The sequence below is a fragment of the Heterocephalus glaber genome, unplaced genomic scaffold, assembly GCF_053883595.1.
Source record: "Heterocephalus glaber isolate CG9 unplaced genomic scaffold, H.glaber_assembly_v1.0 deba00001572, whole genome shotgun sequence".
NCBI classification, from domain to species: domain Eukaryota; kingdom Metazoa; phylum Chordata; class Mammalia; order Rodentia; family Bathyergidae; genus Heterocephalus; species Heterocephalus glaber.
The window spans coordinates 303688-321325 of record NW_028258357.1 but is presented as its reverse complement, the minus strand read 5'-3'; the positions used below and the strand labels follow the sequence as shown (position 1 = coordinate 321325).

The window sequence follows — 17638 nt, the reverse complement described above, 5'->3', positions numbered from 1 at the left end:
CTGAGTAGTACTCCATTTTATTAAAAAAAAAACCCACATTTTCTTTATCCAGTCTCCAGTTGATGGGCATTTGGGCTGTTTCCAAGTTTAGCTATCACAAATTGTGCTGCTACGAACATGGGTGCACATATATCACTGAAGTATGATTCTTTTAATTCTTTGGGGAAGATCCCCAGCAGGGGAATAGTGGGCTCAAATGGGACTTCCAGTCCTAGTTCTTTGAGGTATCTCCATACTGATTTCCACAGTGGTTGCACCAGTCTACACTCCCACAAGCAGTGGAGCAGGGATCCTCTTTCCCCACAGCCCCTCCAGCATTTGTTATTGGTTGATTTCATGATAGCAGCCCTTCTTTCCGGAGTGAGGTGGAATCTCAGCGTTGTTTTCATTTGCATCTCTCAAATGACCAGTGATGTGGAACATTTTTTCATGTATTTATTTGCTATTTCTACTTCTTTGTCTGAGAAATGTCTGTTCATTTCAGATGCCCATTTTCAGGTTGGGTCTTTAAATTTGGGAGGTCTGATCTTTTCAAGTTCTTTATAGATTCGAGATAGTAGACCTTTGTCTGAGGAAGAGCAGGTGAAGATTTTTTCCCACATTGTGGGTTGTCTCTTCACACTGCTGGTGATTTCTCTTGCTGTGCAGAAGCTTTTTAATAAGAAGAGATCCCACTTGTTGATTGTTTGTGTTACTTCATGGGCAACTGAGGTTTTGTTCATAAAATCTTTTCCTACCCCAATGTCTTCAAGAGTTCTACCTAACCTCTGTTACAGCCGGTTCAGCATTTCTATTTTAATATTTAGATCTTTAATCCATTTCAATTTCAGTTTAGTGCATGGTGAGTGATATAGGTCTAGTTTTAATCTTTAAGTTGAAAGCCAATTTTTCCAGCACCATTTCTTAAAGAGGCTATCTTTCCTCCAGTGAGGTTGTTTGGCTCCTTTATCAAAGATGAGATGGCTGAGTGTGTCTGGCATTGTTTCTGCATCTTCTAATCTGTTCCACTGGTCCTCAGGTCTGTTTCTTTGCAAGTAGCATGCTGTTTTTATCACAGTAGCTTTGTAGTAGAGTTGCAGGTGGGGGATTGTGATACCCCCTGCCATGTCTCTGTTACCTAGAATTGCTTTTGCTATTCTGGGTCTCTTCTTATTCCAAATGAATTTTTGGATTGTTTTCTCAAGGTCTGTGAAGTATGCTGCTGGGATCTCAATTGGAATTGCATTGAATCTATATAGCAGTTTTGTAAGTATGGCCATTTTCACTATATTAATCCTTCCTACCCAGGAGCAGGGAATGTCTGTCCATTTTCTGATATCATCTTCAATGTCTCTTTTCAGAGTGCTATAGTTTTCAGAGAAGAGGTTTTTGATTTCTTTCGTTAGGTTGATTCCTAGGTATTTCAGATTTTTGGATGCTATTGTGAAAGGAATTGTTTGCCTTATTTCTCTCTCAGTGAGTCTGTCATTGGTGTAGAGGAAAGCTATTGATTCTTGTGTGTTGACCTTGTAACCAGCTACTTGACTGAATTTGGTATTAAGTCTAGAAGACTTTTGGTGGCGTTCTTGGGGTCTTCTATATACAATATCATGTCATCTGCAAATAATGACAATTTGACTTCTTCATTATCTATCTTTATTCTTTTTATTTCTTTCTCCTGTCTAATTGCCATGGCTAATGTTTCCAAAACTATATTGAACAAGAGTGGTGATAGTGGACATCCTTGTCTTGTTCCTGATTTTAGTGTGAAGGATTTCAGTTTTTGACCATTTAGTATGATATTGGCTGCTGGCTTTTATCAGTTTGAGGTAGAGACCATCTATTTCAATTTTTTGTAGGGTTTTTATCATAAATGCATGTTAGAGTTTGTCAAATGCTTTTTCTGCTTCTATGGAGATAATCATATGGTTTTTGTCCTTGGCTCTATTGATATAGTGAATTACATTGATTGATTTGCATATGTTGAACCATCCCTACATCCCTGGGCTGAATCCCACTTGATCAGGGTGTATGATCTTCTTGATGATCTTCTGCATTCTGTTTGCCAGTATCTTTTTTTTGGTAACACTTTTTATTGTCTTTTTTTTTGTATTAAATTCTTTTATTAGTACATTGTAGGTATACAACACAATTACATTTCTCATTGGGAATTGTACCTTTACATAATGCATCTCGGTTCTTATTTTTTCCCCATTCCTAGCCCTCCCTTCATGCCCTCCACCATTCCCTATTTACAAAGACTTTATTTCCATTTTTTCCATTTATCATCATTTTTCCTTTCCCTTCTTTCCTTTCCCCTTTCCCTCCCACTACCCCTACCCCTTTGGACCTTTTCTTCCTATTTTACATTATTGATTATTCATTCTAATCATTGGTACATTTTAGGTATACAATATAATGACATTCATCATTGGAAATTTGCACTTTTACATAGTCTCTCGTGGTTCTTATTTTTCACCCTTGCCCAGCCCTCCCTTCAACCCCTCCAGTCCTCCTTATTTACAAAGATTTTGTTCCAATTTTTCCATTTTCTCATATTAATCCCATTCCCTTCTCTCCTTTCCCCAGCCCTCCCACTTCCTTCCCCTTTACCCCTTTTCTTCCTATTTCACATTACCTATTATACATTTAGTCCTTATTAACACTTTCAATTTCTCACACCAGAGAAACTATTCGGTTTGCCAGTATCTTATTAAGGATTTTTTGCATCTATGTTCTTTAGTGAGACTGGCCTATAGTTCTCCTTTTCGGTTGAGTCTTTCTCTGCTCTGGGGATCAAGGTGATGGTTGCTTCCAGGAATGAATTTGGGAGTATTGCTTCCCTTTCAATTTCATTGAAGAGTTTAAACAGTAGTGGCAGTAGTTCCTCTCTAAATGTCTTGTAGAATTCAGCAGTGAAGCCATCAGAGCCCGGGCTTTTCTCAGTTGATAAGTTTTTAATTACATTTTCAATTTCATTGGTTGATATTGGGTTGTTTAGAATTTTTAGGTCTTCTTCATTCAACTTTGGTAATTCATATGTATCTAGGAATCTGTCCATTTCTTCTGTGTTTTGCATCTTATTGGCGTATAGGTTCTGGAAATTGGTATTGATGATCCTCTGGATTTCTGCTGGGTCTGTTGTAATTTCACCCTTTTCATTCCTAATTGCATGGATTTGGGCCTTTTCTTTCCTTTCTCTGATAAGGTTGGCTAAGGGTTTGTCAATTTTGTTGATTCTTTTGAAGAACCAACTCTTGGCTTCATTGATTTTTTTGTATCATTCTCTTAGTCTCCATTGCATTGATTTTTGCTCTGGTCTTTATAATTTCCTCCCTTGTACGAGCTTTGGGTTTGTCCTGCTCTCATTCTCCTAGAAGCTTCAGGTTCAGCATCAGGTTGTTTAATTGGGCTCCCTCTGTTTTCCTAATATGTGTATTCACTGCTATGAATTTCCCTCATAAGACTGCTTTCATTGTGTCCCATCAATTCCAATATATTGTATTGTCATTGTCCTTTCATTGAAGGAACTGTCTGATTTCTTCTTTAATTTCCTCTATGACCCATTGGTTATTCAGAAGTGTGTTGTTCAATTTCCATTTGTTTATGAAATTTTTTGAGTTTCTTTTGCTATGGATCTCCAATTTCATCGCACTATGGTCTGATAATATACAGGGAATAACTTCAATTCCTTTGCACTTAAACATGTTCTATGTGTGAGTATGTGGTCTATTTTTGAGAATGACCCATGTGCAGCTGAGAAGAATGTGTATTCTGATTTTGTGGGGTGGAAGACTGTAAACATCTGTTAAATTCATTTGTTCAAGAGTTCGATTGAGTTCTAGTATTTCATTCCTTATTTTTTGTCTAGTTGATCTATCTATTTGAGACAGTAGGGTGTTGAGGTCCCCCACTACAATTGTATTAGTGCATATATGACTTTTCATGTCCGTTAGCATTTGTTTTATATAGTTGGGTGCACTAGTGTTTGGTGCATAGATATTTATGATTATCATCTCTTCCTCTTGGATTGTTCCCTTTACAAGGATGTAGTGCCCTTCTTCATCTCTCTTAATCAGTGTTGGTTTGAAATCCACTTGATCTGCAAAGAGGATAGCTACTCCTGCTTTTTTCTGGGTTCCCATCGCATGGAGTATTGTTTTCCACCCTTTAACTTTCATTCTATGAGTTTCCTTTTGAATTAAGTGTGTTTTTTGTATGCAGCATATTGTTGGATTTTGCTTCTTGACCCACTCTGCCAGTCTATTTCTTTTGATTGGTGAATGGAGACCATTAACATTGATGGTTATAACTGATACGTACTGACTTATCATTGCCATGACTTTTTCTTTTTGTTGCTTTCTCCCCCTTTGCATTTAATTTCTTGTCATGCCAGATGGGTTCATTCTGCTTTGCTTCCTGGGGTTGTGATCCTCAATGTCTCTTCCTAGGATGTTGTGTAAAATTCTTTGGAGTGCTAGTTTGGTATTCACAAAGCTCCTAAGGTGCTCTTTGTCATGAAAATATCTTATTTCTCCATCAATTTTGAAAGATAGTTTTGCAGGGTACATCAATCTGGGTTGGAAGCTGTTTCCCTTTAGGGCTTGGAATATGTCACTCCAAGCTCTTCTTGCCTTGATGGTTTGTGTTGAGAAGTCTGCTGTGATTCTGATGGGCTTTCCTTTGTATGTGATTTATTTTTTTTCTCTAAATGCTTGTTGAACTTTGTTCTTCGGTTGGGTTTCTGGAATCCTAACAATTAGATGCCTATGTGTAGATTTTTTTTGATCAGGGCTATTTGGAGTCCTATATACCTCACTTATCTGTATGTCAAGTTCTTTTCCCCTGCTTGGGAAGTTTTCTGCCATTACTTCTGTGAAGAGGTTTTTATGTCATCAGCTCTCTCTCCTGTTTCTTCATTGACTCCAGTCAGTCTTATGTTATTCTTCTTTGCATCGTCTAGCAGCTGCTGGATTGATTCCTCATGTTCCCTTTTATTTTTGAAGCAATTTTTCTTTTCCTGGTCATTAATTGCAATCTTATCTTCTATATCTGAAATTCTGTCCTCACATTGGCTCATTTTGCTGTGTAGACTTTCAAAGGAGTTTTTCATATCCTGGAAATCTATTTGCATCTGTTTTATGCATTCCCTTTGTTTCCTATGTTGGGATTCCATCATGTTCCTCAGCTCCTCTCTAGGTTTATTAATCATGTCTTGCACTAGAAGCAAAATCTATGCTGTTATTTGAGTAATTATTTCTGACTTCATTTTTTCCAGATCCCCTTTTGTTGCCAGTTCAGTGGGTCTAGGTGGTTGAGTATCAGTGTGTTCCATCTCATTTCCCTTTGGGGTTGCTGTAGGTGATCTGTAAGTCTGGTTTTGAGACTTATTTATGTGTTTTCTCATTTCAACTGGGGGGGCAGGGGGGATGCTCTTGGAGTCCACATGGCTCACCTCCTCTGAGCTGGTAGAGATGGGACAGGGGCCTTGAGTGGCAGTGGGGATTGTGGCCCAGATGCCCCTTTCTCTGGTCTGGGAATGACGGGATGGACAGTGGCCCAAAAGCCCTTTCCTCTGGGCTCGGAGCAGTGGGAGGGATGGTGGCTGGGCAGCCCCTTCCTCTGGACCAGGAGCAGTGGGGTGGCAGCTCAGAAGCCCCTACCTCTGGCCTGTGAGCAGCAGGATGGATGTCAGCCCAGAAGCCCCTTCCTAGGGGCTGGGAGAGGAGGGACAGGTGACAGCCGATAAGCCCTTTCCTCTGGTCCAGGAATGGCGGGATGGATGGAGGCCCAAAAGCCCCTTCCTCTGGGCTGGGAGTGGTGGGACTGATGGTGGCCAGGAAGCCCCTTTCTCTGGACCAGGAGCAGTGGGATGGCAGCTCAGAAGCCCCTACCTCTGGGCCGGGAGTCACACCTGTTTTTATTAATGCATCATTTTCCTGGTTATGGGTCACACTGCCTTTTTGTTTTTTCATACGTCTGGTTATATGTAGTTAGATATTAGGTATTATGAGTGTTATACTATTAAATATAATTGGGGGGCTTAATTTTTTAAAAGATCAAGGTTTACTTTTCCAATGTAATATATTTTATTTTAAAATTATGTTGAAAGCCATATTTTAGTGTTTTGTTAATAGAGCCTCATTTACTAAGGGCTCTGCAGGGTCTCTGTTGAGCGTCAGGTGTTTTCCACTCATACTTCATTTTAAGAAAGAATCTTTGAGAGTTCAGAATTTAGAAACTAGTTGTACTAAACTTACAAATTAATTTCGTTCTTTTTTCTTAAATTCTTTTATTGGTACATTTTAGGTATGCAATACATTTACATATATCTTTGGGTGCTTGTACTTGTACATGATGTATCTTGGTTCTCATTTTTTCCCCATTACCTGTGCGCCCTTCACCCCTAAAGCCTTCCCTGTTTACATACTTCATTTCCATTTTTTTTTCTTTTCTCATAATTTTCCCTTTCCATTCTTTCCTTTCCACTTCCCCTCCCACCACCCCTACCCCTTGGGACCTTTTCCTATTTCAAAGTATCAATTATTAGTTATTAATCCTTTTAGTCCTTATTTACACTCTCAGTTTCTCACACTAGAGAAACTATTCAGTATTTACACGTGTGTCCTGTTTATTTCAGTTAAGAGTATGGCCTCAATATGCATCCATTTAGCTATAAATGACTCTAGTTTTTCATTCTTTATGGCTGGGCAGTACTCCATTTGGTAAAAAACCACACCTTCTTTATTCAGTTTCCAGTTGATGGGCACTTGGGCCGATTCCAAGCCTTAGCTATTACAAACTGTGCCGCTATAAACCTGGTTGCACATATATCACTGTGGTATAATTCTGCTAATTCTTTTGGGAAAATACCCAGCAGGGAATAGCTAGGTCAAATGGGACCTCTAGCCCTAGTTCTTTGAGGCATCTCCACACTGATTTCCATAGTCCTTGCACCAGTCTGCACTCCCACCAACAATGGAGAAGGGTTCCTTTCTCACATACTCCCCCAGCATTTGTTATTGGTTGATTTCTTGATAGCAGCCATTCTTTCTGGGGTGAGGTGGAATATCAGTGTTGTTTTCATCTGCATCTCTTGAATGACCAGTGATGCTGAACATTTTTTCATATATTTATTTGCTGCTTTTACTTCTTTGTCTGAGAAATGTATGTTCATTTTGGATGGCCAGTTTTGAATTGGGTCTTTGAATTTTGGGGGGTCTGATTTTTTACAGGTCTTTATATATCTAGATAGTAGCCCTTTGTCTGAGGTACAGCTGCTAAAATTTTTTTCCCAGATTGTAGGTTGTCCGTTAGCTCTGTTGGTGGTTCCTCTTGCAGTACAAAAGCTTTTCAATAAGATGAAATCCCAGTTAGTGATTCTTTCTGCTAGTTCCTGTGCTACTGAGGTTTTGTTCATAAAGTCTTTTCCTATGCCAATATCTTCAAGAGTTCTACCTAACTTATCTTCCTGCAAGTTTAGTGTTTCTGTCTTAATATTTAGATCTTTAATCCAATTAGATCTCAGTTTAGTGCATGGTGATAGATATGGGACTAGTTTTAAACTATGACAGGTTGAAATCCAGTTTTTCCAACACCTTTTATTAAATAGGCTATCTTTCCTCTAATGAGGCTGGTTGGCTCCTTTGTCAAAGATGAGGTGGCTGAGTATGTCTGAAGTTGTTTTTGCATCTTCTAATCTATTCCACTGATACTCGGATCTGTTTCTTTGCCAGTACCATGCTGTTTTTAATCACAGTAGCTTTGTAGTATAGCTTCAAGTTGGGTATTGTGATCACTGCCATGTCTCTGTTGCCCAGAATTGCTTTTGCTATGCTAGGTCTCTTCTGCTTCCAAATGAATTTTTGGATTGTTTTTGCTAGTTCTGTGAAGTATGTTGTTGGAATTTCAATTGGCATTGCATTAAACCTATATAGTAGTTCTGAAAGTATGGCCATTTTCACTATATTCATTCTTCCTACCCAGGAACAAGAGCTGTCTTTCCATTTTCTTATATCCTCTTCAATCTCCTTTTCCAGGGCGCTGTAGTTTTCAGCATAGAGGTCTTTTGCTTCCTTTGTTAGATTGATTCCTAGATATTTCATTTTTTTGGATGCTATTGTAAAAGGAATTGTTTCCCTAATTTCTCTCTCAATGAGTCTGCTATTTGTGTATGAGAAGACTATTGTTTTTTGAATGTTGACCTTATATCCAGCTACTCTACTGAATCTGTCAATTAACTTCAGAAGTCTTTTGGTAGAGTTATTTGGGTCTTCTATATAAAATATCATATCTTCAGCAAATAATGACAGTTTAACTTCTTCCTTGACAGATTTGAAAATTTAGTATAATATTTGCTGTTGGTTTTTCATAGATAGCCTTAATCAGGTTGAGATAAAGACCTTCTATTCCAATTTTCTGTAGGGTTTTTATCATGAATGGGTGTTGGATTTTGTCAAATGCCTTTTCTGCATCTATTGAGATGATCATATGGTTTTCGTCCTTGACTCTGTTAATATAGTGTATTACATTTATTGATTTACATATGTTGAACCATCCTTGCATCCCTGGGATAAATCTGACTTGGTCCGGGTGTATGATCTTCTTGATGACCCTCTGTATTCTGTTTGCCAGTATCTTGTTGAGGATTTTTGCATCTATGTTCATTAAGGAGATTGGCCTCTAGTTCTCTTTTTGAGTTGGGTCTTTCCCTGGTTTTGGATTCAAAATAACACTTGCTTCCAGGAATGAAGTTGGAAGCCTTGCCTCCCTTTCAATATCTTTGATGAGTTTAAAGAGTAATGCCATTAGTTCTTCTTTAAATGTCTTGTAGAATTCATCAGTGAAGCCATCAGGACCTGACCTGGGCTTTTCTTTGTTGGTAAATTTTTTATTTTCAATTTCACTCATTGTAGTTGGGGTGTTTAGAATTTCTATATCTTCTTCATTTAATTTTGGCAAGTCATATGTATATAGGAATCTGTTCATTTCTTCTGTGTTTTCCATTTTATTAGAGTACAGGTTCTCAAAGTAGGTATTGATGATCCTCTGGATTTCTGCTGGTTCTGTTATGACTTCCCCTTTTTTGTTCTTAATTGCATGGATTTGAGCCTTTTCTTTCCTTTTTTTGATAAGGTTGGCTAAAGGTTTATCGATTTTATTTATTCTTTCAAAAAACCAACTCTTTGATTCATTAATTTTTTTGTATCATTCTCTTAGTCTCCATTGCATTGATTTCTGCTCTTATCTTTATAATTTCCTCTCTTGTGCGGGCTTTGGATTTGTTATTCTCTTCTTTTTCTAGGAGTTTGAGGTTCTGCATTAGATTATTTATCTGAGTTCTCTCTGTTTTCCTAATATGGGCATTCACTGCTATGAATTTCCCGCATAGAACTGCTTTCATTGTGTCCCATAGATTCCTAAATGTTGTACTGGCATCATCACTTACTTGTAGAAACTGTCTAATTTCTTCTTTAATTTCTTCTGTGTCCATTGGTTGTTCAGGTGGGTGTTATTCAATTTCTAGGTGTTTGTGGGAGTTTTGCAGTTTCTCATGTTATAGATCTCCTATTTTATTGCACTGTGGTCTGATAATATAAAGGTGGTATATTTCAATTCTTTTACTTTGACTTAGACATGTCCTGTGAGCTAGCATGTGGTCTATTTTGGAGAATGACCCATGTGCAGCCCAAAAGAATGTGTATTCTGATTTTGTGGGATGGAACACTGTAAATATCTATTAGGTCCATTTGTTCAATAGGTTGGTTCAGTTCTAGAATTTCTTTGTTAATTTTCTGTCTAGATGATCTGTCTATTTGTGATAGTGGGGTATTGAGGTCCCCCACTACAACTGTATTAGTGCTTATTTGGTGTTTCATGTCCATTAATATTTGTTTTGTATAGTTATGGGCATTCATATTTGGTGCATGAATATTTAGGATTGTCATCCCTTCCTCTTGGATTGTTCCCTTCACAAGGATGTAATGACCATCTTTGTCTCTCTTAATTAGTTTTAGTTTGAAATCTACTTTGTCTGCAAATAAGATTGCTACACTTGCTTTTTTCTGGGTTCCTGTCATGTGGAGAACTGTTTTACATCCTTTTACTTTCAGTCCATGAATTTCTTTTTGAGTTAGGTGTGTTTCTTGTACACAGTATATTGCTGGATTTTGCTTCTTAATCCATTCTGTCAGTCTACTTCTTTTGATTGGTGAATTTAGGCCATTAACTTTGATAGTTATAATTGAGAGATATTGACTCATCTTTGCCATGATGTTTTACTGTTGTTGGCTGTTATTTCTTTTTCCCCCTTTCCCTTTAGTTTCTTTCCTTGTCTGGTAGCTTCCCTCTGTTGGGCCTTATGGAGTTGTGATCTTCATTGCCTTTTTCTAGGACATTGCTTCGAAATGTTTGCAGTGCTGATTTGGTGTTCATGAAATTTCTCAAGTATTCTTTGTCATGGAAGTGTCTAATTTCCCCATCGATTGTGAAAGATAATTTTGCAGGATACAACAGTCTAGGTTGGAAGTTATTTTCTTTTAGGGCTTGAAATACTTCACTCCAGGCTCTCCTTGATTTGAGGCTTTGTGTTGAGAAGTCTGCCATGATTCTGATGGGCTTTCCTTTATAGGTGATTTGTTTCTTTTCTCTAACTGCCTGTAGGATTTTGTTCTTCTGCTGGGTTTCTGGGATCTTGACTATTATATGTCTAGGTGTAGAATTTTTTTGATCATGGCTGTGTGGAGTTCTATATGCCTCGCTTATCACTTATCTGTATGTCCAATTCTCCTCCTCCATCTGGGAAGTTTTCTACTATTACTTCTGTGAACAGTTTTTTTATGTCAATTGTACTTTGTCCTGCTTTTTCATGGACTCATATCAGTCTTGTTATTCTTCTTTGCATCATCTAGCAGCTGTTGAATTGATTTCCCATGGTCCCTTACTATTTTTAAGAAATCTCTGTTTTCATGGTCCTTCACCACAGTCCTGTCTTCTATATCTGATATTCTATCTTCAGATTCTCTTAGTCTGCTCTGCATGCTTTCAATGGAGTTTTTAATCTCCTGAATATCTGTTTGAATCTGTTTCATGGATTCCATTTCTTTCTTATGTTGGGCGATCATGGTTTCCATTTCTTTCTTATGCTGGGCATTCCTGGCTTCCAGCATGTTTCTGAGCTCATCTATTTTTTTTTTTATCAGTTTCTGTTCTAGAGCCTCTAATCATGTCTTTCACTCTGCTCACCATCTCTGCAGTTATCTGGGAGATTATTTCTGCTTTGAATTTTTGTAGATCCTCATTCATCTGTTCTGTTACTTCCCATGCTATCAGTTCAGGGTGTACAGGTGGTTGATTATCAGACTTTTGCACCTCATTTCCCCCAGAAATTGCCTTTTGTGGGGTGGAAGTCTGGGTTTGTGACTTGCTTAAATGCCTTCTCCTTTTTGTTTTTGGTACTGTCCCTGGATTAGTTCCTGGGTTGATATTATGAAGTTGTTTATTGTAAGTATCTTTGTTGGTCTATTTAAAACTCTTATGGAATGATTGCTTCTCAGAGGTGTCTACCAGATATAGCTGGTCTTTCAGCTTCGAGTCTCTAATGACTCAGAAGCTATCTCATTTTCATTATACCAGAAAGGAAAACTGTTTAGATCAATCACAACATCTTAGCCCAAGTCAAACTATCAACAGCACCATAGGATCAAATACCTCTTAAAGAATGACAATTTGTGGTAGTTATTAATCTATCACCTTTAAAAAATAAATGGCCTCCTTCAAGGTGTGTCTCTGCTGTTACAATAGGCCACGTGGGCAGCATTATGCAGTTATAGGTCAATGAGTCTCAGTAAGCTAGTCCCCGACCTGTGAGATTCAGGCAGATTTCTGGTTGCAAGTCCCAAGTTGAGGTCCCTGTCATCCTGCAGGGTTGCATTCTGCAAGTTTCTACTGCAGGTTTCAGCTGCTTTTCCCCTGAAGAAAGTCCAGTTTCCAATGGGAGCTGATAACCCCTCCAACTTACCAATCATGGTGGTCTGGTGTGCCTTTATTGCAGAGATTCCCTTCACTTTTCCAGTGGGCTTGTTTTCATCAGGGAGCCTGAGACAGGCACTCTCTCTCTTGTTCACTTCTGGAGCTCAGGACAATGACTTTTGTCCCCCTGTGCCTCTGCAGTGTGTAACCAAGTAGCCGCACTGACAAAAGGCCAGAGGCCGGTGTGGGGGGGTATTGTTGGAGGCACCAGTGCAGCCCATCCATCAGCTGATGGGCCCTCCAGGGTGGGGTGGGGGGAGTCCTCCTCACCCTGTCCTGGTGTCTGGTGGAGCAAGCCAGAGCAAGCAAGTCCTGGTCAGCCTGCAACTGCTCGGCCCCACTCAGTCCCACTAGCTCCCTTCAGCCCAGCCATCAGCTCTACAAATTAATTTGGAAGGATTTGCTGTCTTTAAAATTATAGATGTTGCATGTACATCAAGATATTCTCTGCCTTATTTTCGTGCAATAAGAAGAAAATTTCTAACTGGCTAGTGAGGCATGAAATGATTATGAACTCTCTTTATAATCAACATTTCACATTTATATGAAACATTTCATTTGGAAGACTTATGGAAATATCTGCAAAGGGTTAGACGAATATGTTTTTGATAAGAAACTCACTTTTGATGTCATCTTTACTAAATATGATTTTGGATATAGCAATTAAGCTATTGTCTTCCATTATCTATATCTACTATAGGACCTTTTATACTTTAAAAGGTTTTGTAAGGCTTAAATGGAATGGTGAATGTAACAGTAAAAAATTTATAATTTACTAAAATAACTTCCCAATCCAAGAATACTTTTAGTGAATATTAAAATAACTTAAGTTTGTGACTTTGGAAAATCTTATTAACAGAGGAGAATAATGCATTTTATTACATTGTATTATTACATTGTTTTATTTTCAAAGGATGATATTACAGGCACTGATTGAAAATTTCCAGTTGAGTTACCTAAAATGAAAATTTTCTTGGCCTCTTTTCCAAGTCAGACTTCATAATATTTGTGTTCATATTCATTTTAACCCAAACATTCTCTGAGGATGTGTTTTATCATTCATTTAATAAAAGGTATCAATTTTCTTAGCCAAAGTCAATATATCCACCATTGCTTTCTCTTCAGTCTTTCCATGTATAGCTGATATACATATAAGACAGTAATATCACAAAGAACAGTGTAATTCTAACATGGGATGCTTTATCTTGCTGATGATTATTACACATTGATCAGCCTTGGTAAAAGACTATTTTAAAACATTTCATATGTGCGATGTAATTTTTTTTTTAGAACATCTCTATGAACCAGTGGATACACTAACCCTAATTTCACATGGGAACTCAACCCATAGTTATGGCAGTGTTTACCATGAAGTATCACCTGTCCTAGGAAGTAAAGTGGTTTCACTAAAATCATATAAAAATTTTTAATATATTTACTTTTTACTATCATTCAGTTGAGAATTTCAGATCATTCTGTGCTCTGGGCCTCATAAAAAATTTACACTGAGTTTTTCAAAAGTTTATGTCCATGAAAATGGGCTTGGTTATCACAATAATGCTTGGAATGCTTTGCAGAAATTAGATTTCATTTTAAAAATCTAGTGTTTGGTGCAGTATGTAGAGAGCAAACCACTTCTCCTTAATGAAGAGGTCAAGGCTTAATTAGGATTTTTTGCCAAGGACTTCCACAATTACCTATAAATCAAAAATCATGCATTTAAATGAAAGATGAAAGGAGAGGTGACACCTACAACTGCTCTCACCTCTGAAATACTGTTCTGAGAAGCTCCAGTTTCATTTGGTTCAGATGAAACACATGTTGCTCATTTACTGTACATGTGCTTCAACAAATTTTGGCAAATCAGATCTAAAAATGTTACAGATGTTCTTGTTATTTTAATTTGCACTTAGTAACCACATGCAGAATTTGTACATACATCAATCCTTTCACAATATAATTAAGAGAAAATTTAGCTATCATTAATGTGTGAATTTCAATTAAATTTCAGTTATACTTTCTCGATATAAATTAATAAGCTATGTGTATTTAACAAGTTCTATATATACATATATATATACTATTATACATATTCTGATACTGAAGTCAAGTTTTTTGTTCTGATCCTGTTTGATGACTTTTAGAGATCCATACATTACTTAATATATGGCCTGAGAGCAGACAGCAATATTATAACTTGGCTACACGCTAGAAATGATTCTCAGGACTATCTTACTTTTACTGATGTAGAATCTTTATTTTAACACAATCCCCAAGTGATTCATGCAAAAATAAAAATTTAATAAGAATTGCCTTAAAAGGGCAGGGGATTTAGCTCAGTGGTTTCGCCACCTGCTACGCAAGTGCAAAGACCTGAGTTCGATCCCCGGTACCAAAAAAAAAAAGTGTTTCTCGTCTACTGATAGCTTTGGGCCGGGGATTTAGCTCAGTGGTTTCGCCGCCTGCTGCACAAGCACAAGGACCCAAGTTCGATCTCTGGTACAAAAAAAAAAAAAAAAAAAAAAAAAAAAAAAATTTATAAGAATTGCCTTAAAAAAGAACTAATAATAATACTTTGTTTTACATACATTCATACTCATATATATGTGTCTTACCTATTTACTACATACGAGTGTCTGACTTATACAGATATTATAGAACATGGCCTGCCCTATAGATTGAGCTATTTTTTGTTTTTATCATTTAATATGTTAAAAAGTAAAATTATCAGTGCTTTCCACTGGTTGTTTTCTGTCTTTCATGAATAAAAACCCCATACTGGTCATACCAATTTGTCATACATCAATGACTAACAGGATAAAACAAGAATTTAAACCTCAACTTGAATCTTTCAGACTTCTCATAATTTTTCTTTAACTTTCTATAGAGAATACTCATTTGTTAGATCAGCAGTGAATTGTATTTATTTATATTTCCATTCTGCGAATAAAGAAAATGCAAATTTTACACTTTCCTACAGACTATACATGAGATAAAGGACTTAATTCCTTGAATAATGAATCCCACATTGAAACTATTTGCTCTTTGTTTATGCCTTGGGAAATGACTATGTCTTAATTATTTTTATTATACAAGTTATATTATGTCATTACTTATATGTAAAACATTATTGATATATGTAATATAATTAATATAATTATCCATCATATCTTACGTGTAATGCAAAGTCATATTTATGTTTAAATAAGGACTTCTAAAATCATGCTGTGAAGCAATTTAATTCATTAAAATTCAGTTTTATTGGCCACCACATATTCTATATGTAAGTTCCAGCGCAAATAAGAATAAGAAACAATTCTTATTACAGAAGACATACAATAATTGATACCATTTATTTTTATGATTTTAATTGAAATCTATAGTAAAATAACTTCATATAGCTTAACTTATTATGACATTATTAATATCTAATAAAATGAAAGCTGAAAGATTTTCTTTAAAAAAATCTCTAATTTATTACATGTTTAATTTCATTGTTTTCTGTTCCATCAAATATACTGCTCCATGATCGCCCTTGGGAGTGAAATAAAGACCACTTCATGTCATCCGTTCAGAAGTCTCCATTGGCACCGCAGCAGTACAGCATTAGCTCATGAGCTTGCAACACTCTGCATAATTTTATTACTGGTTTCATACATTTCTGCTGAAGAAACCCTTCAAAATTAACATAACGCACAAATACCCTGATACATTTAACTATGCATTTCAATATACAATACAATGGTATAACCCAACAGTGTATAAATGTAGGCAGGCTAGAAAGGTACTCTCTAACTTCATATGTGCAATTGCACTTTTAGTGTTCCTTTTTGAAGATCACAATGCAATTTAAATAGCCCCAAGTTCCCCTAAAGAGCTACTGTGTGCTGTATAAAGGCTAAGTAATCCCTTCAGTGCCAGGGGGTTACTGTTCAGCTGTTCAGGATCATAAGATGATATCTCAGCACTCATAAAACAGAGGACTCAAAACACAGGGGCATACGTGAAGTACAGATCATTATGACAGTCCTGGAAATCTTCCACAAGAAACGTCAACACCCTGGAGGCCAAAATAACACTACTGAATCAACATTTACAGCTTTTGTTCAAAATTAAATCTGATACATAGGGAAAATCCACAAGGAAACATTAATACTAATATAATAATAATTTTATATTTGGCTTATTCCAAAATATGGAGGACCTGCAAAATCTATGGGACATATTTTCTTAAACATTTTAAAGTACAATATTTATTTTGTATAAAACAAGTAACTATCCTGAATTAGAAAATTCCTACAACTGTTCATTTTATAAGGCACAGCAAGGGAAGTATAACTATTTCTTTAAGGTTGCACGTTTCAATTCAAAAGCATAACAGGGGAATTTTGGCTCCTGGGATTTGAAAATATCTTCCAGTTGTAAACTTTGGTCTGAATATTTACATGGTGGTTTCTTCCCATTCAAGCTCAACATCACCTACAATATAAAGTAACACATCACAAGAGAGTATTGAAGTTAGCAGTTCAAAAGACTTAAGTGTTTCATGGCAAAAATACAATCCAGATGGAAAGGTTGTTATCCCAATTTAGATTAGAGAGAAATGAAAAATATATATATATATATTAAACTATCTTTTACAACATTTTAAACTTACAGTTATTATGAAATTAATCCTTCTGCTCTAAATAGCCCACCAGTGAATTAAGTACACATTGTCTCTGTTTACCTTCCATGGCATCCAAAGAGTCCATCTTCTGAAGTGTGGAATAGTTAACAAAGCAGATGGGCTGATTACTTCCTTTATTTGACAAGAGATCCAGAATGCACTGGTGTAAGAAGATATACTGTGCCTAGATATCAAAGGAAGTATAGTTAAACAAATGATGGGGTAGGCATTTTTCTTATACGAGGAGATATACTGTTACACCGAAAAGCAGTATTAACTTCAACAAATGTGAAATAGCTAAATTAGAGACAAAATTTGCCATAGTATACAGAAGATTTCTACCATTTCAAATATAATGTTTGCTAAGTTACCATGGTGACTTGTAGCTTCAAAGTTTTTAAAAATACCTATCATTAAATACCAAGTGTTAATATATTCTTTCTTGCTGTGATCATAAAATATGGCAAATCTTATTATTTAATTTGTGCAGAAGATTCCTTTTTCATTTTAGCTGTGAATAATTTTGCTTATAATTACTTTTCTAGTTAGAATGCAGATATCACTTACTTTTGAAATCTGAAAGTGAACACATTTAAATATATTTAACAATTCTGTTAACCACCTGGACTTTTGGCCTACTTATTATCAAGTATCTGCTCAAAACTCATAAATACAAGGCAGTTGGCTGGTGAAATATCCAAACCTCTAGGTGCTGGACAAGGAGTTCAAACATTTCATTTGAATGTTTGGGTTAAATTCAGTACTATCTGGATTCTTTAAGTTTATCCAATATAATTCAATTACCTACTTCCATTTCTGAGTTTGGACTTTCCAAAGATAGTTAAGGCTCTAAAGAAAAGTATGTTTTAAACCATCCTTGTTTGTACATAGGAAACACATTTGACTTTAAAAGAATACTTCAAATCTTTTCTTGGAATTCTATTAAAATTGTCTTCAGAA

At 36.4% G+C, this 17638-nt stretch overlaps 1 protein-coding gene and 1 long non-coding RNA gene across 4 annotated transcripts in view; one reads left to right on the top strand and one right to left on the bottom strand.

The window, feature by feature from the left end:
• The window catches only part of LOC110349214 (uncharacterized), a 93549-nt gene that overhangs the window by 18091 nt on the left and 57820 nt on the right, over positions 1 to 17638 (top strand). The gene's annotated exons all lie outside the window — the stretch shown is intronic.
• The window catches only part of Ptprq (protein tyrosine phosphatase receptor type Q), a 219513-nt gene continuing 217218 nt past the window's right edge, over positions 15344 to 17638 (bottom strand). The window contains exons 44-45 of the mRNA XM_021258496.2: positions 16739 to 16862; positions 15344 to 16488 (exon numbers count right to left, since the gene is read on the bottom strand). Coding sequence (XP_021114155.2) covers positions 16451 to 16488; positions 16739 to 16862 — 162 coding nt within the window. The 3' untranslated portion in view covers positions 15344 to 16450. The remainder of the gene's footprint in view (positions 16489 to 16738; positions 16863 to 17638) is intronic.